The sequence below is a fragment of the Glycine soja genome, chromosome 12 (genome assembly GCF_004193775.1).
Source record: "Glycine soja cultivar W05 chromosome 12, ASM419377v2, whole genome shotgun sequence".
Lineage (NCBI taxonomy): Eukaryota > Viridiplantae > Streptophyta > Magnoliopsida > Fabales > Fabaceae > Glycine > Glycine soja.
Genome location: NC_041013.1, coordinates 6,370,479 through 6,394,522, shown reverse-complemented (window position 1 = coordinate 6,394,522; position 24,044 = coordinate 6,370,479). Strand labels below are relative to the sequence as shown.

Here is a 24,044-nt window from a genome sequence, read left to right as displayed (position 1 = left end):
TTTATGTTTTTAATTTTTTAACTTTTTGGAGATTTATCTTTGTCTTTAAACTTTTTTTTCGTCTACTATTTTGATCCTTTTCATTTATTTTTATTGTTAAATGATGAGGTGATATTATTATTATTATTATATTAAATTTTTTGGCAGCTAAAATGTTATTTTTTTAGAAAATACAATACATAAAAAATTTAAAATATTACTTAAAATATTAAACATTGCATAAAAGTTATTTTTCATAGCAGATAACATATTATTATTTTTATTATTGTAATTTTAATAAAAATTAAAAATTAATAAAAAATATTTACATTCAAATATGTGTTTTTAAGAGAGATTGAATAATGAGTTTAATGATTATACACTCGTACTATAATTTTTTTTACATTATTAATCAATCACAAATTATTATTGATATGACTTTTAAGATAATTATTATAAAAGTAAAAGATTTACCTTATATAATCGTTTGTGATTAAATGATGATGCATAATTATTTTATACTGTGGATGCATGATCTATTTTCTCTCAAATAATTTAACTATTTTATCAATTACAAAACTAATTAAACTTTAAATTTGATTATATAAATGCAACACTTGATATTATGTCATAAAGGTGGAAATAAAATGATTTTTAGAATATCTCTCTTTTATTCACAACTCTTGTGTGAGTTTTATTAGACGACAAGCCAATCACATTGTTTATGCTTTGATAAAGACGTCTAGATTTTATACTAGTCCTCATTTTTTTGAGCATATTTCAAATTATATTGATGCCTTTATCTTGAATGAAATTATATAAGTCTTTTACAGTAAAAAAAGAATATATCTTTTACATTATTAAAAAAATTAATGTAATTTTACTATGACTTGGTTAATACAGACAAGCCAATAATTTTATTACATTTCTAATAAGTCATAACTTATTTAAAACTTCATCCGTGAATAATATACTTTCGTTTCCTCTTCAGAAGTTCTCATCATTGGAACCTTCCACACATGTCCTTTTTCTCTAGCAGATGCTACCATTTCCTGAAAGGTAATCACCAATGATAAATGAATCCAAATCTCTCAACTGTATGAGAATTACATTAATATTAAATTATATCTAGAAAGCGTGTCCATGAGAAGAAATTTTCTGGTATTTTTAATTACTATAATCGATTGATCATATGGCTTTTCTTGTCGTGCATTTGGTACATGACATACGGAGTTTTTCTTGTATTTAAACTTATTCTTTAAAAAAATAAGAAGAAACATTGTTCTTTCTCGGCATGCCATTTTTTAATTTTGACAAACAAATAAAAGAAAGAAAAATGTAATTATATAAAACATCCCACGGCACTCAACTAGATCAGAAATAGGTCTGTATGTTCTTATTAGACTAAGGAATATATATTTACCATTAAAAAAATGTTAGACACAACTTTTACATAAATGATAGACACATTTCGCTTTATATTTATATAATTTTTATCCTTTGATAAAATTATTTAAGTTTCCTTGCATATGATTCAGCTACATGCATGGATAGATAGGAAAGATGTGAGAATATACGAATTGTATAATTAGCATTTTTCTTACCCATTTCAATCATTGTTTAACTGACCGAGCATGGTAATATCGTATTCCAAGGTCTAGAGATATATATATATATATATAAGTTAGAGTGGTCACAAAAAGGAGCTGGTGACCAAACTTTCCCACCAACATTTGCCCAAAGAAAGGTGAGGGGCCTCTTTGAAATAATAAAGTCCTATGGAAAGGAGGCTTCAATTTGACGAAATCAAGACCCAAACGCTGTAGTTTGTGGAAATATCAAATGATATTTCGATTTAAGTAGGCTAGGGTAGCCTACAACTACATTAACATATCCCCTATAGGGTAGGACACGTGTTTGAAGACAAGCCATTTTTTAGTCATTTATCATGACTAATGGCCGTTAAACTTACGATGAGGATAAATACGTTAATTAATTCCACCACGATGTGTTATCATATATAGGATAGCAGGATACCTAATGGTTACGTATTTAATTAATTAACGGCAAACTTATGTCATTGTTTTCTACTTTCTAGACAGAGTGTGGTAAATCCAAATTGATAGTACAAAGCCTAAACCCAAAAGTAGTTGAATAGGGCACCGTACCTTTATGTCCCATCTGGGTTTGATTTAGAATCTTTGCAATTTGGATTCTCATCTTTCTCAAATTACATGCATGCTGAAGAAGTGGGTCGATTAATGCCTAGGAAGCGGCAAAATTAAGCATTAGAAGGGGCCATAAAGTGGTGATAGCGCAAGAGCACCTTAAGCCACGCAGGGGAAGATGCCAGACATGAAGGACCTTGAAACCATACTTATGTTTTGAAGACTATGATTTTGGTCTTTATTAGTGAACAGTGAGGGCTACAAGGATTATTTAAGGGTATGCCCACTTTGATTTCTCCTCCTTTTTTTTTTGTTGCCCATTGAATAAAATATTTATGTAAATTGTACAAGTAGATGGCATTGATTTGTTGTTCACTTGTCAGGTTGAAGAATTTGAGGACCTTTTGGCCTTTGTGCTGTCCCCGACGGATCATATAATTTATACCCTTGCTGATAAAGGATATAAAAGAACATGGAATTAAGTGAAATATAAAAGAATGACACTAAATTTTATTATTCAGATTGTTTATCTTTAAATAAGATTGAATTTAAATTATATGAATAAAACATGCTATCTTTTTAAGTTAGTTTACTTAAGTGGTCTGCACCTTAAAAAAAAAAAAACTTAAGTGATCTGACTTGATTTATATATTAATCAAGATTTAATGTAAGTTTTAAAAATAGGATGGATTTTGTTCATATTTCATCATAAAATTAATCGAATTATTGGAATAATAATCTGTCTGTTTCAATATTTGATGTCCCGTTAGTTTTATTCTTATTAAAAAAACGTCTAAATGGATTAAAGGAGGAGGAAATTTATAAATTATCATTGGACTCGACTCGTAAGTGATGTAAGATTTTGGACATACCAAAATAAACCTCATTACTAGTCGAGACTCTAAGAGTGACCTAAACTCTCTTTTTAGTGTCAAAATGTTTTGATCTCAAATCCTTAGACATCATTAGAATCATGAGCATCACTTTGATATTTGAAAGCACTCACAGTTTTTTATTTATTAAACAACACCTTAGTGACTATCATTGTATTAGACTCTTAAATAATATGAAACTTTGGAGATACATGAGCACAATTGTTTAAATAAAATGTATTTTTAGAGGAATGTAAGATACTAAATTAAGTGAGGATGACCCAAACTTAACCCAAACTAATCCTAAAAAATACATCGTCTTTAATTTCAAAATTCAAATTCATCAAGTTAACTTTAAAATGGGTTAGATTAAGAGACACGTCAAATCTTACTCATCTTTGATAACAATAAATTAAAAAAATAATGATATATTTCATATTTTTAAAGGATGAAAATTAAAAAGGATATTTTACCAGAATCAAACCAAAAATTACTTATTTTATATGGGAAAAAAAATATTTAACCAAAAAAAAAATTCACCATACATCTCCTTAAAATATTTTCTATACTTGCTTGATTTAAGGATACATGCTACCAGAGAGCTACTTTATAAACTTGTGTTGGTAACAAAAGAAAAGAAAAGATATTACTTAATTAATGGATTTAGTTGCCAAACAATTATTCTGCTTGCTAATAATCAAAGTGATCTCAAAGTTAATTGCGTTGTCTCTTGCAAGATTTCCCAATGTCTCTTGAAAAGAATTAACGAATTTCTTTAAGGGGGCGGTTAAAGAGAGTCATATCCTTAGTCTAGTATCAAAAGGGTAGATGGATAAAGTCATATTCTACACTTTTTTGACTCCTCCACTTTCAGTCTTTTACACACAAACAACAAAATATATTACACGAAAACAAAATGCTGGACAGAAATATCATAAGTTTTAGATTTTTGTTCATTTCAAAATCAATTTTATATACATGATATAGAAGATATTATGTATCTGGAAATTTAAGTGATAGCATACAAATGGATTAACAAAATATACTTTTTGCCTGCAAAAAAAAAAACTTCATGCTCAGCATTATTTCCAATTTTTCACTACCACAAAACTTTTTCAAAATTTATATGAAATTAGTAAATAGAGTTCTGACAAGTTATTTCAGGTATTGTACAAGACTAACTCTCCACAAATAAGGATCAATATTATGGATCTGTTTTAAACAATAATACTGCCTTATACGTGGTCTAAAGTACCAAAAATATTTTGAAGGAATATAGTTGAATTGGTTAAATATAATTAAAAATTATTATAAATTCTGATATTATCTTAAATTTCTACAAACAAAAAAAGTACCAAAAACATTCAATAAATAGAGCTTAGTTACCATTTTTTAACAACTGTCGACTATAAAAAACAAAAAATCAAATAATAAGAAGTTGGTTTCCACTTCAAAATCTTCAAGTAGATCGATTACGAAAGATCATATATTACTTTCAAGTGCGCAAACGTATCAATTATCAAATCTTATAATTAATTAACGCACCGTTTGAATATAACCAATTCCAGCAAACGTGTGATGCGATCAACAAATTGCGTTTACAGATTGATCAATTATTGTACACCAAAATCAAATCAAACTGATTCATTAGGATTTATAACAAACAAACAAGAGCTAGTTTACATAAGCTTGAAATTACATGAAAGACAGAATATACCTTTGATTAAATGTGAAGATATTATCGGATTAACACACACAGTAGCATAACAAATTAAGGGTAGTACTTAGTCCAATATGAGTGGGGTCCTACGGCTAATACCTGTCGGAAGGAACCCTGGAGAATCATGGATGCCAACTTTGTTTAAAACGCGTGGGCTCCATTTACTCAAAGCAATTAAGATTAGGAAAAAAATAATCCAATTAATAGGGAAAATGGGTCACTTAGAGCCAATCCTTTTTATTTTTATTTTTATTTACAGTCTTTAGGTGGGTCGTCAATTCCATCACCAATCATATCATGTTTTGCTGATCTTTGGAATCCCAAGCAGTCATTAACACAAAAGTTAATTCAAATATTAAATAATTAAATTTGTGAATTAAAAACTAATCCTAGAATGTATTAGCAAATTATCACATTGGTAACCTCTCCTTGTAAGCAAACTCTACTAGGATTATGACTTCAACAAGACCATCTTGGACAAACATGATCGACGTGATTTATATCAAACTCAATAAGTGAATGTGTAAGAGTTATATGCATATATATCATCTTCATCATCAAAGTCATTTGAATCATTGAATCTGATGATGCGTATTTTTATATTATTTTAAAATATGATTATATTAGATAAAATATTTTTTAAAAATAATAGCCATACAAAATTATGTTAGGATTCTTACAAGTTAAAACTTATTTTTTATTATAATATATGTATATTATTTATTTTGGTATCCAAGAGAACAAAATTTACCAAAAACTACACTACCAAATTACGAAGGAAAGAAACCCTCACGGGCACTAAATCGTGAAAGAGCAAATCTTTGCATTGTTTAACTTAATTTATTTGTAGTTGATTTGCGTATATTTCACATAATTTATTTCTTTAGCAGAGTTAAATTTAACGGTATAGACAATCTTTTTTGTTAATTATTTTTGATAAAGTACTTTAAAATTTTCCCAACAAGCTAGTTTCAAAATGGTTAAAAAAATTATCGCATGATATAGTGCAACTAACTAACTAACATCACATGGTGGACTAAATTTTCGATACTTCTATAATAATTTTTTTTTCTGTACTTAATTTTTTTTATTTAACATTATTTTATTTTTAATTAAAAAAATAACCACGAATTCAGGTGTGCGTTTGTTTAAAAGGAAAGAAATAATACTATATATACATGGATATTGGACACGGATAAACACTTGTCAAACATATCAAATTCAAGTTCTTAGTTGATAGTGTAGAACAAACGTCATTTTGAAAAATGTGAATGAACAGGATTCAGGGCCTCGAAGTGTACGAAAAACGACGACCCGTTGGTTTTGTCGCATTGTGGTGCATGCAGACAACTTCTTAGATTGTTAGTTAGTTTGCTTGGATACTGCCGCGTGGCCCAATCTGATTTCCAACAATCCAAAAGAACATGTTTTCACTTGGCTTTTTCTAGGATGGGATCATGGGAATGTCAATCTTAATACATAAACTTTATTTATTTATTAAAATAATAATTAATGTTGTGATAAAATATTTTTTTATAGAGATTACATGCCTTCATTACAGGAAACAATCTTGTTCGAATAAGTAAGACTACTGTGCCAATAAACTTGTTTCTTTTGATACACAGAGTTTAGGTTATATTTAAAGATATTCTTTATCTTCTTTTATTTTTTATGAGCTTCTTAGATACAGAAATATCTTCCCTCTTATAGATTCACTTAGTTTGTATTTTGTGTATGATTTGACTCTTTCAAGTGTTTTGATTACTTGTGATTATCAATTTATTTTGAGGTGAGTTTCTTAGGAGTTGGGATACTAAGAAACTCACAATCTCTTTTTGTAAGAAAAAATAAGCAGGACTACCGTGGACAAAATCGTATATTTAAGAGTGTTGGATATTTAAGACTTAGACCAATTGACAAAACTGAAACAAGATTATCAAATAATTTACGTGTTCGGTGGTTAAAACAAATCTATATGCAATAAATTTCAAAATTATTAATATCTGTAATCAATAATTTATAGTTATATTTTATCTTTAAATAGCAGCTAGAGTCAAATTTGTTTTATGCATTGGAATCTCTGGGGACATTCACGAGCCTTGTAAGATTCATCCATAAATGTTTTTGATTATTTTAATTAAATATTTTCACATTTTAATATTTGTCTCTTTATTTCTTAGACAGTGGTCAAAGAATACTCATTAACAAGTTTTATATTTTATTTCAATTTTTTTACAAAGAGGGGGGAGAAAAGGTACTTGAAAATCCAGGTGAAATCTGACTATAATAGATAAAGCAATTCATCATAAGGACAGGGAATAAGGGCCAAGAAATATGGGTATGATTTTGGTTTATGAGTTGATAATAATATAACAGAAGGCACATCATTGTCTAAACAAACAACAAAAGGAAAGGATTAGCAATGTTGTTACGCATAAAAATTGAAAAGAAAAGCAGCTAAGAGGAGGCCCCACACGGTTTCTTCGTAAAGCCGTTGGTTTGTTGAAGAAAGAAGAACATGGATGATGCAATGCAACTCACACAAAGCACCAAATAGAACTGTGGTATTGACTATTGAGTCTCATAGCACATGGTTGCACAATTTCGATTCGGTCAGAAATCACTTGTCAAGAAAAAGTTCACATGGCTTTAAGACCTTTAAAGCTGAAAATGATTTATCGTGTCATTTTCTTCAATATTTTGTTCAGTCTTCTTTTGTGATTTTAAATTTTTGAGTCCAACTTCATTTATGTTAAATAACCCTGACTTGGACCCTGTGATAAAAACTTGACGGGCTTCGATCTTGAGTGTAATTGGAACTTCAACGGAGTTGACCAAATATTTTGGACAACTTAGAACAAAAGGCCCACATGTAGCACAGTAAAGGATCTTGCAACCCTTTGGACCATAAACGGATCTTGTAATCCTAAGAAACAGATACTGCAACAGTAAACTCTTTAAACTTCTGTTTCATTTACATGAATAATCCAACTTATCGTGTTTGGGCTCGGCTCCCTAAGGGTCCATTCGTTTGTAGTGAAAAAGAATGAAAAAACAGTGAAATAAATAATAAAATGAGATGAAACTTACACTTTTATCTTAATATTTTTATTTTATTTCATTTCACTCTACCAAATATACTCTAAGTTCCTTTCTATAATTTTTCCATTAAACGTGTCTTAAGATTCTGGTCAGTTTAGACATTTTAAACAGTTTCTACAAAAAAAAAAAATCTTTGAAACAATATCTTATAATTCTTTATAACTTACTTTAATAAATTTTTCGGTGATAAAAAACAAATTATTTTGATAAATTTATAAAAAAAATTTATTCAGTAGAATTTAATTAAGTTGTTTATCTGCAGTTAAAAAAAAAAGGTAAGTTGTTTATCCAAACAAGCTTTAAAACTGTGATTGAGAAAAGGGCAAAAAATTGCATATGAAAACTGAGAAATAAACTTTCATAGACTTTGCTGTCTCCTTTTACTTAGTCGATGAAATTATATTCAGTATACTTTTTTTTTGTCACAATAGGATTAGTGATGTGGTATTTTTAGAAAGAAAATCACACTCTAGTTAAAGTGTTTGACATAAGAATGTTATTATCACCTAAGATTCGTCCTAAGTGACTGTTATTACCAACTAATAAAAAATAGTGATTAAAGTACAAAAACTCGATGAATGATAGTCAAGGAACTAGGAACATAGGATGATACAATACAACATACACTATTCAACGTCATCATTGGATACATATGTTAAATGATTAAAGACAGAACATTAAACATAATTTCTATCGGTTAATTTAGTTTAGTCTAGTCTTCGCATCTTGACATTTACGGGAATCTCCTTGTAAGAATGAACCTTCTGAACTGCTCTTCGCAAGGGTCTTCCAAAAGAACACCTTGGAGCTTCATTCCTTGAATCAGAGCTTTTTCCTCTTCCAGTTTTTGAAATTGGAGATTGAGTGACAAGATATGTAGCATCCTCTAACTCGAACAAATTTTCTAGAGGTTCATGTTCATGGGTTTTGAACGTGGTAGAATGTCTCCTCAAACGTCTCCTGTTGTACCAAAAAATAGGAATTTTTATCATATTAACAATTTTCTACTATAAAATTATCATTTTGTAATGCAATTTCAAGCATGCCATTCATTCAATCAACACAACTAAATAAAAGTGCTTTTGTTCAATGAGCTTAGCTTAGGTAACCAAGTCATCAATTTAAAGTTTTAAACCATGAATTGTTCATCTTAAACTGAATTAAGCCAAGAGTCAATGGTAGATGTTGTTAAAGCGTGAACTAACCCATTGTCTTTAACTTTGTCTTTGCTTGTATTCTTGGAAGCAGAAGAAGAACCAGTAGCTGCAAGTTCCATAACAAGCTTAAAAAGAGTTGAGAAAAAAAAAATGACAAAAAATTACGTGAAGGTAAGTTCCAGCATTTACATTTACTCCTTATGCGTCTTCTATTCATGCAGTTGTGTTTTTCATCATTGCTGGCTTTAGGGGATGGTTGCCCTGCTTTTTCATCTTCTTCCTAGAGCCAATGAAAACATACAGCAAGAAAAAGAATGAGGAATAACATTCATCAATGCCAAAAATTTGGCAAGCAAATAAGTGAATGGCTTTTGCCCAGGCACCTGTAACTGTGATAATGTAGGATTCTTTTCGCAGTCAATCTCCACTTTTTCCTACAAAAATAGAGAGGTTCCAGTTCATTTATGATGATGATAAGAGAGATTGAGGGAAAAATAAAGGGAAAGGGAAAGCATTGTTTTGGGCCTATCCTACAATAATGCAATGGAGTGTTTTAAACCACGCTCACAAAATTTAACTCAAGCTTATAAAAAATCCATTATTCTATTTTAACTTCATTTTCTCATTTTTCATTCAATTTCTCACTTCTTCACTTATTTATCCTTTAACTATTGTAAACCACTTATAACCTCCTACATCTTTCTCATTTTTCAAATACAATTCCACTAGAATTTTACAATGTCTTTTACGGATATAAAGAAAAAAGATTACGCCGTGTCTAATTTTAGCCCTGTTCAAAATGTGAGTCTTATCCCAAACATATTACTCAATAAAATTTTAATAAAATAAAAAATTGGAAGAGACTCCTTAGATTTTTATTTATTTATTTGTTGAAAAGATACTCCTTAGATTAGTTATAGAGTACAATACTAAAACCTTATTATATTGCTAATACTGTTACTTTTTCAACATGGGGGCTTCTTACTCATTTCCCTATTATGTCAATAGCTCTACACATTTCGCTCCCAACCACAGCTTCTTACACTTACACACAACATTCCATGCATTAAGTCCGTGTAAGCAACAAGGTTTTAAAAAAGGGTCCGCAACCGTGATTTGGGCTGCAATATCAAGGTTTAATTGGGATCGCATTGGCCACGTTTATCTGCAATATCAACAAATGCGACGAAACCGCAACATGATTGCCATGGATATTTAAAAGCACACTACCGAGATATGCAGAGCAGAAAATGAAGCTTAAAGCATAACATACCTGCACGTCCACGTTCTTTCCTTTAATCAAAGCAGCCCTCCACAAAATTTCATGTTGCAGCGTTTTAATCTGAAACAACCAATCATCCAATTCAAAAAAAATAAAATAAAATTTGAAGTTGTAGTCCACAAATGCAGTTTAGAGAACTAAACCAACTCACTCATGACTCACCCTTTCCCTCCCCATGTTAAGCTCCTGCAAAATTAATCACAAACAGTTACTATTTTACTTTTTTCACTCTCAATTAACAAAACATTTGTGCAATTCCGAAACTAACCGCTAACATGTGGCTATTGGACTGAGCAAGGTTCCAGTTTTGGATTTGCAGCTTCGTCACATCTGCTCTCAGCCTCCGCAGCTCCACCCCACTCGCTTCAATTATTTTACTGCTCAATTTTCAATCAATTCAAAGAAAAATTAATAACATTTCAGTTAATTCCTTTCATTTTAGTTAATAACATTTATTTACTTTCTTTCCGCAAGGAGTTGAATCAACGCTGTTCTTTCCTGCATCACAATAATTTTTAAATTAGACATCTAATAAGAAATGTCGAAATAAGTGACGGGATGTGTTGGTGTCAGAGACACTTTGAACAAATAGAGTGTCCGTGCTTCATAGATCACAATTCAACCAAAAACATTTAAAAAATAAATAGAGAATAAAGAATAAAAAGTAAATAAATTAATAAATTTACCTTGAGGAGTTGTTGAATGAAATTGTTATCGGAGGGAAGAGTAGTGTCAAGTTGTTGTTGAGAGAGAGGAGGATTGGTGTTGTTGGTGATATCAGAAAGCTTCTTTCGCATTAAGCTTCCAATGGATTTCTTCGCCATTTTCTCTCTTTGCATGCTCATAATGCTACACCAGTGATTCTTGATTAATTGCAAAGTTTCGATATTTTCATTTGAAGGGATGGTAGAAAAGTGAAGAAACGAAGATCGGAGAGAATGAGTGTGTTGGAAGGAAAAACAAAGCGAAAAAGCGAGAAAAGAAGAATAGTTTCGTTTCGTAACCTAACGGCTTCTTCAACTGAAATTACCGTTACGTCGTCCGAACCTAATTCAAAGCCTTCCGAACCTCCCTTTCAAAAATATCAAAAGGTCACCGCCGGGTCACCCTATCGCCCATTCAAATTTTCACCTTCACCCTCTTTGAATTTTGATTTAAAATTTATCCACCCTTTATATGTTTGATTCTGATTTTATTCTTTTTTTTAGTGGTAAGAAAGAAGATATCTTAATATACTTTTTTTTTAATCTAACACGTGATTCTCAGAAGAAAAAAATTGTGATTTTTTGTTTTGTTTCCTTTTAACTTCGAATTCTATAGATTTAACTGTGCACATTCTTATGTTTTTAAATACTTTTTATTTTAATCAAGTGTAATAGTTATATATAAACAAACTCTCTTCTTTCACCCCCTCCCAACTTGAAACAATTTGAGAAAGAAAAGAAAAAGAAAATTTTCAACAGAAAAAGAAAAGTGAAAAAGTAAATTTAAGTGTGTTTAAATAGGCGTTTCATCTAAGTTGAATTAGAACATTACAGATTCTAATGCACAAACGGAAAATTTACGTGAATGATGCATTATTAAGTTTAATGTAAGTTCAGCTAAATGCAATTGTAACCTAAATATATCCTAAATGTTTAAATTGTTTAATCCAAGAAAAATATAGGATAAATAATATTAATATAACAATATAAAAATACTTTATATTATCCATGGACACTAAGATTATGTTTGATTCGTTGTTGTGTGACACATGTGTTCAATTGAAAGTTCCCTCTCCCATACTTATCCATTCGATGATGTTAGACACACGCCTCGCCAAGAAACCAAACAAACTAATATTACAAATTTCTATATTTTGAAAGTTATACAAAGAACTAATCCTAATTTTTTTTATCTCCTCAATGCTCTTGGAACACGGATTATCAACTAACTGAACTAGATCTCATCAATAAAACTATTCCTAATTAATAGCATAAAAATATTTATATTATCAATACATAGTTATTAAAAGAAATAATTCTCACTCATTTAGTCTAGTGGAAAGTATATAAAAGAGGGATTTTATTTTTCAAATAATAACGAGGACCACAAGTTCATAGTGAACTTTTTAAAATAACATTTTTTTTCTCTTCAACTTCAAAATTGTATTATTTTTAATTTTAGTAGATGAAATGATATTGGTTTTGAAAACACTTTGGATTTTTATTTTATATTTTAAGGGTTCATACGCTATATCATTAATACGATATTCCAAATTAATTTTGAAGTTGAAGAGAAAATAGATTATTTAAAATTTCATTCATAATTATTCACCACCACTTCACAATCTCGTTTTCATTAAAATATACTAAACTGTAACACTTCCAATTTAATTTTTAAAATGAGAAGGCTACGGCATAATCAAAATTTGTTTGTTTTGGAGACTCTGATCAAGGATCCTGCATCACTTATCAGAGTTACTTGTGTCTGTAGTTTGCAGTTTCCACACCTTTGCTACGAGGAACATTGACTTGACATAAAAAACAGGCACATAAAAAAACTACAGAAGATAAGGTAATTGGGAATTTAATAAGATACTCTTGGAATTTAACATAAGGGCCACAAACACATGCCGTTACATGTAATTTTTCAATGATAAAGGTTATTACATGTTAGCACCTAACAATATATACCTAGGATGAGCAACAAATCTTGGATTCATGCCAGCCAGAAGCAGCAGCAGCAAGAAGCAAAAACAACCCTCACCACATCTTTGCCATTAGAATGGCATCAAAAGGTCTCCTTAAGGAGATGAGTGCATTCTGGGAGTCTGAAGAATCTGATGTATAGTCAAAATATGATAGGTGCGGAAGTAACATGGCATTCCTTAATCCTTCACCCTTCAAAATTTGGCCATTCAGGCTACCCAAGAGTGAAACTAAGCAGCTGATGATCTCATTCTCTGCTCTGTCATAACAAAGATCTCCACTACATATAAAATGCCAAATCAATGAAAATACACACTTAAGGGAAACGTGTGTGCTGTGTGTGTGGCAGTTTGCAAGGCAAGAATGCTAAACATTGGTGCATAGTCACTCATGTATGCATAAACATTGGTACAATCACTTCATGAATGTATAGCCATTGGGTCACATCATCCTCTAAGTGTCTCTATTTAGATAAACTTCTCCATAAACATTCATAGAGAAAAAAATAAGAAAAATGAAAAAAAAAACCCTTCTGCATAAGATAAGTTAGCTTATGCATAAGCTAATGAAGTTTTTTTTTTCCACTTTTCCTTCTTATTTTCTTTTTCTATTACTGCTTATGGAGAAGTTTATCAACAAGTCCTAAGCCTTTTACTGGTCTGTCCATGAGATATTGATAATTTGTTTAGACGAAGTCTTTGACAAAATATATCATCGCTCAATAGACCAAGCAATCGGATGAGTATTATCTTGCACATCTACAGCGCCCACTATTAAGGTTCTTAATATGCAGAGGAGTGAATGCAAAACCTCCAAAGTCCAAACCCAGAAAACCCTTGCCAAAGGTTTACAAGACATTATCCCTGTCTTGACAGCTTTCGTTAAAATATTTTCATCTCATTCTTACTTTTTTATTTTCTCTGGTTGGAGAAATAATACGTGAGATAATTCTGAGGATAGGATACTGAAGATACCTGAAACTATTTGTAGATGGAGAAGTGCAGAAGATATGAGGCCCTATGACGAACCTGTAAAACAAAATGATTTCTGTACATGAAATCACACTGTAACCAAATCAGTGGTTAAAAATAAGATAGCTGTTTCATTCACCTTTGATGCATATGATCGTAGGTTTGTGGCTGAAATCAAGGTAGAACAGTGTTGAAGATAAAGAGAGAACATCTCATAGATTACTGGATTGTCTTCAATTAATGAGTTGGACAAAACCCAATTCTCTGTCAAAACTAAGTGAATATACATATTGTAGAAATCACAATTTTTGTCTTTGAAATTAATTTGTGTTAGTGATCTGAGGATCTCTTCTCCACTGTTGACCTGAGGACAAAAGGTCAATCTCAATTTCCAAAAGTTCAAAAGCAAATCTATTCATATTTCATACTACAGCAATTATTTTTTTTTCAGTCTACAGCAATTAATTTGGTTGTGTTCATTGCTGACTTGTCTGACAAAATTTTCTCACAGCATTTTGTTATTAAGTGTCAAGTTAGCTTTGCACATTTTGCTAAGTGTTTCAGATCATAATACACAGAAAATATTTTAAAATGAAAATGAAACTCCAACTAATAAACGAAAAATGAATTATATTATTAATGAATAGATCTATACACTCAAACAAGACTATACTCTAAATTACATAATAAAATTGATTAATGAATATTAGAAATATCAAGAGTCTGTTTTGAAAATTTTAGTGGTGGTAACTGGTAACACTTTGGATTAAAGAATACAGATATCAATGGCCCATTTGAAAATTTAAGTGGAGGAGAAATTTCAGATCAAGTATGATTTAAGTGTTTGTTAATACCAAAACAAGAATGAGTGAAAAAAAGTGCTGACAACATTCCACATATTTCATCACTAGAATTTTGAAGCTGAATTTTCATTGCTAAGTTTTTAAAATTTTATAGAAAACTCCCTAAATATTCAATCAAGCAACAGCAGATTTCATGTATAACTTTTTGCTCATATGCCAACTTTCCATCATATGACCAGGATCTTCACTATATATTTTATATGCACAAGCATACACAAACTTGATAAGAGAAGGGCAAGTAGCATACTCCATCAAAACAAGAAAGCAGTGTTTGATAAGCAACAGCACTCCTAAGTTGTTTGCAACGAGAGCTAGCTTCTGAAATACATTCAATAGTCTGAATGCAATTCAAATCCTTTGAGACTCTGCACATCCACGACATCAAGAATAAGAGAAAGGGAGCAATTACAATTTACAAAGACAATGCACAAGATCTAGAGAATAAGTATCAATGTACAATACACACACTAGGTCATTAATTCCATTACAAAGAACTAGAGAATGAAGCCAAATCTAGGTTGACAATCCTTAATATAAATTTGAGCCCTAATTTTTGAGTGAGATAACATTTCTATTATACTCTCTCTTTATGAAACCTAACTACACCATTACTTAGCACTTATTTATATATATATATATTTTTTTAAATTTCAAATTATTAATTACAGAATTGTTACTTTGTTTTCAAATCATCAATCAATCTCTGCACCAGTATCCATATTATAGAGAACAGAGATCAAGAACACAAGCCTTTGCTCTTTCACCCAGGTATTTGAGAGACCCAATTTCCTTCTCATGACTGACAAGTCACAACTGGCGCTAAATAACTAAACATTCCCCTTTTATTACTGAATAAGTAGTTATTCTGTTACCAACAAAATTTGGTTCTAGCCAATTTCCAACCCTCTTATTCAAATTAACCTTAGACCCTTTTGAATGGGGGTTCTGCTAACACATCAAAAGTAACATTACTGACAAGAAAGTGTTTACATAGTGTTACCAACATATAATAGCAAGAGCAATTAATAAAAGTAATAACCTGCAAGCAATGAATTTTGCTATGTTCTCACAACTTGAGCACCATTCCTGGTCTGTAAAGTAATTGACAATCGCTTCCATGCAGTCATTCAAAAGCACCAACAAACCCTGAAATTGGCGATCTAGGAATAGACAAATAATAATTTCAACTATCTCTTCAGCTTCTACAGTGGAGAAGATAGCCTTTTTACTCCTGCAATGAGAATCAAGAGATATGAGTAGACACCATCATACTTTCAAAATATTATCATTTGAATCGTCAACAGGCTATCTAATCAATGCAGCCTTAAACTCAAACAAAGACTAACAAAGGAGTCAAATAACAGAAAATTCATTCAGGTTATCCTTTAAGTAGACTCACTGCTGTTGGTTGCTGGCTTGTTGCTTACCTTATCAGACAACAAGCAGTGACACATCTGATCCAAGCTCTAATGTTTTGAGGTGGTCCTTCAATGTCAGAATCTGAAACACAAAGATACAGATTAGATGCATGCAATCAAAGTGGTAAGATATCAGCAATTCCACTTGAAATAATGCAAATATCTCAACATTAGCTGCAATTGAAAAAGAAATAAGACAGATTAATGGATATACTAATGTAAAAATATTGAAACACTATAGACTATAGAGTTCAGACTTACAGTGTTGAAACTTAACTAATTCATATTTTTTTAACAACATTTTGTAACCCAAGGTGCAGAGATAAACGGGTATAGATATAAGAGAGTCACCTAAATTATTAGGCTTGGCACTAGATGAAAATTTAAAGAGAAACCCATAAATGTCAAGAGCTCTTCTTATATCCATATATTCAGGAAACCAATCAACCTTGACCGGTGCTTGATCAACCTGGTAAAAGATTGTTGTGAATCATAAGATATAATATCAATAAATAAATATAGGAATTGAAATAAACATAATTTTATCAATGATACAATGCCCAAAGTAAACATAACAAACAAGTTTACCTCCTTTTCAGAAGAAAGAATTGCACACCAAAAGTCACTGGAAGAGTTACGGAGCTCTTCTTTTGATGAATATAACACTGAAAGAACAAAGTAAAACAGATGGATGACAAAGATTGATGCTATGCTCAAAGCAATTAACAATATGCTTTCACTCACTTGTGTTGAAGGCCCAAATGGCTACTGTTTTTTCTACATGACCACACAGATAAGCTAATTTTGAAAGCCAACCATTGACTAGTAACCCTTCAAGAAAAATGTCTCCTGAAAGCATATAATATTAACTAATATAACCACTTAAAAAAGGCACATCAGTTTCCTCTGATAGCATATAAGCAGTACATTGATCCAAATATGGCTTGTTTCAGTATTTAGACAAGCTAAAAACTGATGGTTTTTTTGACATTGTAAAATAACAAAAAACAACACGATAGCCTTAACAAACAAAGACACTGGAGCAACCTTTGTCCGCAGTCAATTCCACCATGGAATTTAGCTTGTTGTTCAAAAAGGACTGTAAAAGGTTACAACTTCCAAGATCAGGAGAGTCCAGAGGGGGAAAGGCTTTCTGCAATTCACAAAATAAAAACATTAATAACCTCCAGCATCCAAACAATTAAGAGATAAAAGCAGCAAACCATGTATAGAGAATGACTGAGAAACTTGTCTTAGAATAATAACCTTATCTCCAAAAACTTTTACTCCCCAGGGTGGAATTTCTTGTTCTTCACCAAAAGCTGTCAACTGGACGAAAAAGCCCAAGTAGTCAGTAACAGACAATGCCAAGTACACAAAAACTTAGTCAAAGAGAGATAAGAACAGGTAAAACGATGTTGCCTGATTGTGACATTTCTCAACAATCCTAGTCAACCTAGCTTCCTTGCTATCTTCATCATCATAGGAACTTTCAATCTTCTTTGCCTTAGTCTTAGCCTTCTTTTTCTGCTTATTCCTCTTCTCTAAAAGCTTGTCCTGTTCTATGTAATGATCTTTAAGAAGATCATCCAACCCAATAATTTTCTTCCTGGTTGGATTTCAAATTTCAGTTATTTGTTATCACCCACAGTTTGAAGAAACCAAGGAACACCCAGATGACGCAAAACATTGATTATCATAAAAATTGCAAGAGGGAAACTATAAAACCCTAAACCCGAAGAAAAAAATGAAACTTTGCAGAACTTGGGGGGCAAAAAGTTGCGAGTTTGGGGGGGGGGGGGGGGGGGGGGGGGAGGGGGGCGGAATACCTTTTATTGTTAATTGGAGGGCATTTCAGAAGGTCGTCTTCTACCTCGAAATCCAAAGGGTCGTTCGTATCCATCACAGAGAGTTCAGAGTTAGTATTTGAAACTATTAGTTTGCAAAGCGGCAAAGATATGAAGCAAAAAGTGATATTATGGGCTTTTCAACCTATTTAGATGCACTCACATTTTGGAGGGAATATCTTCTTATGATCTTTCCCCCGATATTGATGGATGCTGGATTTTAAAATTTGGTTTAATTAAAAAAAATCAAAGCTGATAGTGAAGAATATGTTTTCTTAACCGAGTATATATTTTTTTAATTATAAGAGTAAAAAAAAATTATTTTTCCTTTAATAACTTTGTCATAATTTAACATTTTTTAAATACTACAACAAAATTCTGATACTAAAAAGAGTGAATCATAAACTTAAATCCTGAAATTAGAGTTCGGTCAAATTAGTCCATAAAATTAATAATAAAATGGTCTCTAAATTGTAATTATTGATCAAATTAGTTTGAAATTTGAAAAAAAGAGTAAAATAATATCTAAAATTACAAATCATGAAACAAATTACGCTTAAAAGGTAGAAATTATATGATAAAGTAAAATAAAAAAACAAGAATAACAAATAAATAATATTTTATTTATTCAAATTAAATTACCAATAAATTGATAGGTAATACTATTACAGTACAATGATTGAGAGTCAGGAATAAAACACAATCCAAGAATAATTATCTTATTACCTCTTAACAAACATGAAAATAAATTTTCTTAATCCCATATTCCTGAAAATAAACAAAGAATCCGTGAAACAAATACATTCCAAAATTCTTTCCTCAATATCCATGAAATGTAAATGAATGACCAACAAATTCACATGAATAGACCTCAATAACAAACATCCAACCATTCGCAAAAGGAGAAACAATCAATCCATCACCATCAATGTATCAAAGGGTTATTCCCAATTATAGAACGTATAAAACTGCTCAGAATAAACACATTGAAACCAAATATACTTAACAAGAAAATTCAAACCACAAATCCTAGAGAAGGAAAAAAAACAAAAAGAGAAAACTTAAACCAAATCCAAATCCAATACAATGGGCTTAAATGCACGATAAAATGGTCGGGTGATGGGTTTATAAGACCAAACTCAATGTTGGTAGTTTTGTAAATAAACACAAGGCCAAATTGATAATAAAGGGATATAGTCAAGTGAGTGGACTTCTCAAAAACTTTGGCTCCAATGGCACGCTTGGACACGATAAGGGCGTTGCTTGCTTTGGATGCCCAAAATGCATGAAAAATATATGAACTGGATGTGAAATTGGTTTTTCTAAATGATTATCTTAAAGAAGATATTTATGTAGAGTGACATGAGGTTTTCAAATTTAAGGGACAAGAGGAGAAGATCTACTTGTTGAAGAATGTCTTTAATTATGATCTTAAACAAGCTCCAAGAGCATAGTATAAAAGAACCTATAAGCATTTTCACTGGCTTGGATTTGTTAAAAGTCCAAGTGAATTGAAGCTACTTTATATGTTAAGGAAATGAGTGGTATTTTACTTGTAGCTGCTGTCTATGTTGATGACATACTTGTGACAGGAAATAATGAAATCTTAAGGGGGAGTACAAAGCTGAAATACTCAAAGAATTTGATATGACAGACCTATGCTTAATGTCTTATTGGGATGGAGGTGAAGCAAGATCATGATGAAGTTTTCATAAACTAAAGGAAATATGCAAATGAAATCCTTAAGAAATTTCACAAGGAGGATTGCAAAAGCACTGGTGCACCAATGAATCAAAAGGAGAAACTTGGCAAAGATGATGAGTTTGAAAATATGAAAGTCAATATAAGAGCTTGATTGGTTATTTGATGTATCTATCATAAACTAGGCTTGACATAATGTTTGTTGTAAAATTTGCTTTTTAAGGTTTTATGCATTGTGCATGTGAAGTACATTTTCAAGATGTCAAAAGAAGCTTAATTGAGATATATCAAAGGGACAAATGTCTATGACATTAAATATACTTGTCAGGATTCTAAACATGTTAGCTATTCTAACAATGATTAGGCATGATTTACTGATGATATGAATATAACAAGTTTTGTTTTAGTTTTGGATCAAGAGTGTCTTCTTGGTGTTTAAAGAAGCAAGAAGTCATAGCTCAAAGTACCGCCAAAGTAGAAAATGAAACAACAAATACCACGGTGAATCAAGCAATTTGGCTAAGAACAAAAGTGTGAAGTCAAATTGGTTTATTGCAAGACCATTGATCAAGTTGCTCATGTGTTAACAAAGGCTCTACTAAAGGCTGGTTGGCTAAATTGGGGCACTTCTAAAAAAAACATGATTTTGGCTTATTGGGAGAACAAATGTTGCTTGATTTATGTTTTTCACATGTAAGATCTTAGAGCTTCCAAATGGTTAGAAATTTGTTTTCCATGTTGCTGGGGTTAATCGGAATTTTTTCCTAACCTTGGTTATTTAATATGGCTGGCTAAAAATCTCATAAGTCATAAACGTAAGGACTAAGGTGCATCAAATTGTAACAGATGTTTCTGTTTCCTTTATTGTTAATTCAAAATTAAAATTTCCTGATCTTCCAAGAAAAGTTGGGATTTTTTCTTCCATTAACACTATCCCCCATGCCAGCCTCATCTTAAAGGAGGAAAGACATAACGTGCATTTAACATAATAAACTCCATGTGCAGCTGTTACTAAGACAATATACAAATACTATACACAAGTCTTGGCACTTACTTTAAAAGATTCAAGGTGAAAAAATTTGACTGTGGCTGCAATGGTTTCTGCAGCAAGTAATGCCATATTCTAAATTTACCATTCACTTGATTGATATGTAGATCAGGAAGGCCGATCTAGACTCTGACAACCAGGAGATGGTGCACAACCTTCATGTGTTGAGCTTGAATGCATCATGCCCTTTGATTACCCTGAAAAGGATATTTTCACCTGATGCAATAATGAGAACTGTTGAATAGATGAGTGTGAATTCCTCAAATAAGTATCAAATGATCTACTTTTACAGCCAAACTTAAAAGTAACAAAATGATAAGGTGAACAAATAAATCAACATCCTGATAAGTGAAAGTTTACTTTTATGTACAAAAATTATATATACTTATACAACCCATTCTCTCCTCTACTAGCAAGAGAGGAGAAATAGAGAACATCAAAGAATAGTAACAGCAATATCATGCCAAATCAGATTAGTCAATCTTTTCTCCAAAGAGTGCGAGTTTTTTTGGAATATATAATATAGGGATAAAACCTAGAAAATAACAAAAATAGACAACTAATGTATATATGTCGAATTATTTTACATATACAGTCCTCATATATTATCATATTTATATGATACATTTTCTGAATGTGTAAAAAGGAAATAAATATAGTAATGCTAAAATCAAAACTCAAAACGAAATAAATAATATCTCAGCAGTATCTTGTCCTTAGTTTCTGAAGACTAAAACCAATAATTAAATTTTTCCTTTTCTTTTGTACTGTGGGGTTGAGGAAGTCAAGGTAGGGGATGCACTTTCACCAAGACATTTTTACAACTTATAAGAAATTATGACATGAAGACACAGTAACAATACGAGGTAATCTAAGGTTCAATATTCAAAAGATGCCAAAGCATAGGGAAAGTAACACAGCTTAAGCAATTATGTGATTTAGTTAGTGGTAAAGAAGGTAATGTTAAAGGAAAGAGCTTCTCTCTTTGCTACATGTCCCTACATATGTATCTAGACAACACCGACAAAAGACCAAAACTTTCAGTTTCAAAAATATATATCTAATCCTATAAATCTAAAACCATGCAGACTGACAATAGTAATGTGCGTTACTTTTTCTTTAAATTACCATAATCATCACTTGGACTAGGTTCATGTTCCTTACTAATAACAGTACATGCATGCATACTAGTATTATACTTGGTAGTTTTGAGTACGCTTGCATACTATTGCCTTTTGAGTAATCATTACTTGTTTTTTTTTCTGGTAGAAACCATAGGTATCTTTTATTAGAACCTTCCGCCAGTTAATTTATGAACTTGTGGTCATCTTGTTTTTATTTGTTTAAGAACTTAATTAGTACGTAGATCCATGTGTTAACTTTAAATTATAGAAACTTGTATCAATAACTTGAATGTTGTAACAAGTTATTTATAACATTCTTCTAAATCAATGATTTCATACTAAGCAACAGGAAGGAAATACCTGGGATGGTATGAAGCACAACTCAATTCCATTTGTTTAATGAAACTGAAACATTGAGTCACGCAATTCCATTTGTTGAATGAAACTGTTATATGTCGAGGTGCTTATTGGGCTGACCCCAAATCCTTTTAACACTTGTTGTGGCAGCGACAGTGTATAAGATTCTCCGTGGTCTTCTGTCCTTGTTGTAACCACAATTTCAAACCTTGTTTGATCATTGACTCTGCTATTTAGGAAGCCAGAACATCTTTGGTATTATGTCAAACACACGAGATCTGTTTTAATTTTGAGATCCCCATAATCTTTGCGCATTTTGATGCTGTACTTTTTACCTTCTCCTGCACCAACGTGTATAGTGAGGTTAACTTCAAGTGCTCTAATCATATACGTGCTTTTGTACTTACTAAAGACGAAGCAGAAAATGAAGCCCCACGGGGGGGGGGGGGGGGGGGGGAGGAGCACAAGATAGATCCATAATTATATAATTCTTTGCTAATACCACTAAATGTGATACCCTTTATCCGGACATATAAATAAATAAAATATAAATAAATTCATGTGGATAAAAGGTTTACATTCACTTCACTGTTATTAAATAAAATTTATTAAAAGTATATTCGGTTCAGAACAAGACCGTCAAAGTTTACAAAGGAAATTTTGTTAAATCAGTGAGGTAAAATGAAATAAAATAACATTATGCAATTAAAATAAAAACTCATCTGATCCCCAATAGCGTCCTCTAGCACAAGGTTCTTTAAAATCATACACTTAGTCATCTGCTTTCACGAACACAAGGTTCGAGATCATCACAAGATTCAAACACAAATAATACAGAGAGTGAGTTATCACATTTCTAAAAAAAACAAATAAACAAAGATGTAATCAAAATAAATTATGGAAGTATTTATAACATAGTTCAATTAAATACAATCCACGTCACTTCACCACATTATCATTTAAAATTCATTTTTCAATCACCAATCACATTATACATGAATCACACACTCAGGTATAGATGTAATAGCACTCATCAATTCCATAATAGACAATTAGCAAGCATTATGCAAAAATTATACTAAGACTCAAGCCTATATGTAATGTGGTATCATGTTAATGAAAAATCACCCCAGGGCGCTTAAGAATACATAACAAGACACATCACACAATAGATATGTCAGGTCATTCTTACTAAGTAAAATTATAAGGTGACCAGTCAGGGTTATTTTTTTTTGCGAGAATGCTACAATCATATGGGATTAACATAGGCTTAAAGGAGCACTCAAACCGAATGTCTTTATCCCCAAGGCTTAGACTCCGAAGAATCTGTTAGGGCCTCACCTTCTTGATTCAGGTCCAACCCTTAAAACAATTTTTGTATGCAGACACTGCTTATGAATTATACAATACCCACAACCTCACACTCGTGTTTCAAACACGTTTAACACATTGTGTTATAATTTAACACTTTAGGTTCCTAATTAGGAATCCTACATTTTCTCTTTAACACTGCTTGTGAACACTTTTCTCAAGATAAATACTAGTCGAGTTATTGTATAATTCACCGCTCACAACACAAGCATTGTCACATCAAGTGTTAACCACACACTTATTCATAACCAAATTTCATGTCCAAAATTTTAACATATCACAATGTCACAATTCATCATTACATATTTACGTGTATCTCACAAATTAACGCATGTTCAACTTTGCACTTATACTCAATCCCAATAACAATATTA

The 24,044-nt window shown here is 31.3% G+C and overlaps 2 protein-coding genes across 7 annotated transcripts; both read right to left on the bottom strand.

Moving 5' to 3' along the window:
* Nucleotides 1-8,340: 8,340 nt before the first annotated feature.
* LOC114379359 (shugoshin-1-like) lies at nt 8,341-11,300 on the bottom strand. The gene is made up of 9 exons (XM_028338001.1): nt 10,967-11,300; nt 10,741-10,778; nt 10,549-10,657; nt 10,443-10,466; nt 10,272-10,340; nt 9,382-9,432; nt 9,188-9,278; nt 9,047-9,104; nt 8,341-8,801 (listed from the first exon to the last, which is right to left on the bottom strand). The coding sequence occupies exons 1-9, from the start codon at nt 11,123-11,125 to the stop codon at nt 8,549-8,551; spliced, it is 852 nt and encodes a 283-aa protein (XP_028193802.1). The 5' UTR covers nt 11,126-11,300; the 3' UTR covers nt 8,341-8,548.
* Nucleotides 11,301-12,673: 1,373 nt separating this feature from the next.
* Nucleotides 12,674-18,226, bottom strand: LOC114379064. 6 transcript variants are annotated; one of them, XM_028337618.1, is made up of 13 exons: nt 18,052-18,224; nt 17,645-17,831; nt 17,489-17,551; nt 17,270-17,375; nt 16,967-17,071; nt 16,811-16,887; nt 16,574-16,691; nt 16,232-16,304; nt 15,844-16,035; nt 15,052-15,169; nt 14,081-14,305; nt 13,945-13,998; nt 12,674-13,250 (listed from the first exon to the last, which is right to left on the bottom strand). In XM_028337618.1, the coding sequence occupies exons 1-12, from the start codon at nt 18,123-18,125 to the stop codon at nt 13,951-13,953; spliced, it is 1,386 nt and encodes a 461-aa protein (XP_028193419.1). In that variant the 5' UTR covers nt 18,126-18,224; the 3' UTR covers nt 12,674-13,250; nt 13,945-13,950. The 6 variants fall into 6 exon arrangements, with proteins under 6 accessions (XP_028193419.1, XP_028193420.1, XP_028193421.1 ...); XM_028337619.1 differs by having other exon boundaries at nt 12,674-13,229; XM_028337620.1 differs by having other exon boundaries at nt 12,674-13,224.
* Between the last annotated feature and the right edge of the window lie 5,818 nt (nt 18,227-24,044).

What these genes read in the sequence shown, in the direction of transcription:
- LOC114379359 (XM_028338001.1), bottom strand. Translation starts at nt 11,125, where the DNA reads ATGAGCATGCAAAGAGAGAAAATGGCGAAGAAATCCATTGGAAGCTTA. An exon ending in AAGACGCATAAGGAGTAAAT is followed by an intron (nt 9,105 to 9,187) that starts GTAAATGCTGGA and finishes TGGAACTTGCAG; the next exon opens with CTACTGGTTCTTCTTCTGCT. An exon ending in GACAAAGTTAAAGACAATGG is followed by an intron (nt 8,802 to 9,046) that starts GTTAGTTCACGC and finishes TTGGTACAACAG; the next exon opens with GAGACGTTTGAGGAGACATT.
- LOC114379064 (XM_028337618.1), bottom strand. Translation starts at nt 18,125, where the DNA reads ATGGATACGAACGACCCTTTGGATTTCGAGGTAGAAGACGACCTTCTG. An exon ending in GGAATTGACTGCGGACAAAG is followed by an intron (nt 17,072 to 17,269) that starts GTTGCTCCAGTG and finishes ATATGCTTTCAG; the next exon opens with GAGACATTTTTCTTGAAGGG. An exon ending in CATTTGGGCCTTCAACACAA is followed by an intron (nt 16,888 to 16,966) that starts GTGAGTGAAAGC and finishes TTGTTCTTTCAG; the next exon opens with TGTTATATTCATCAAAAGAA.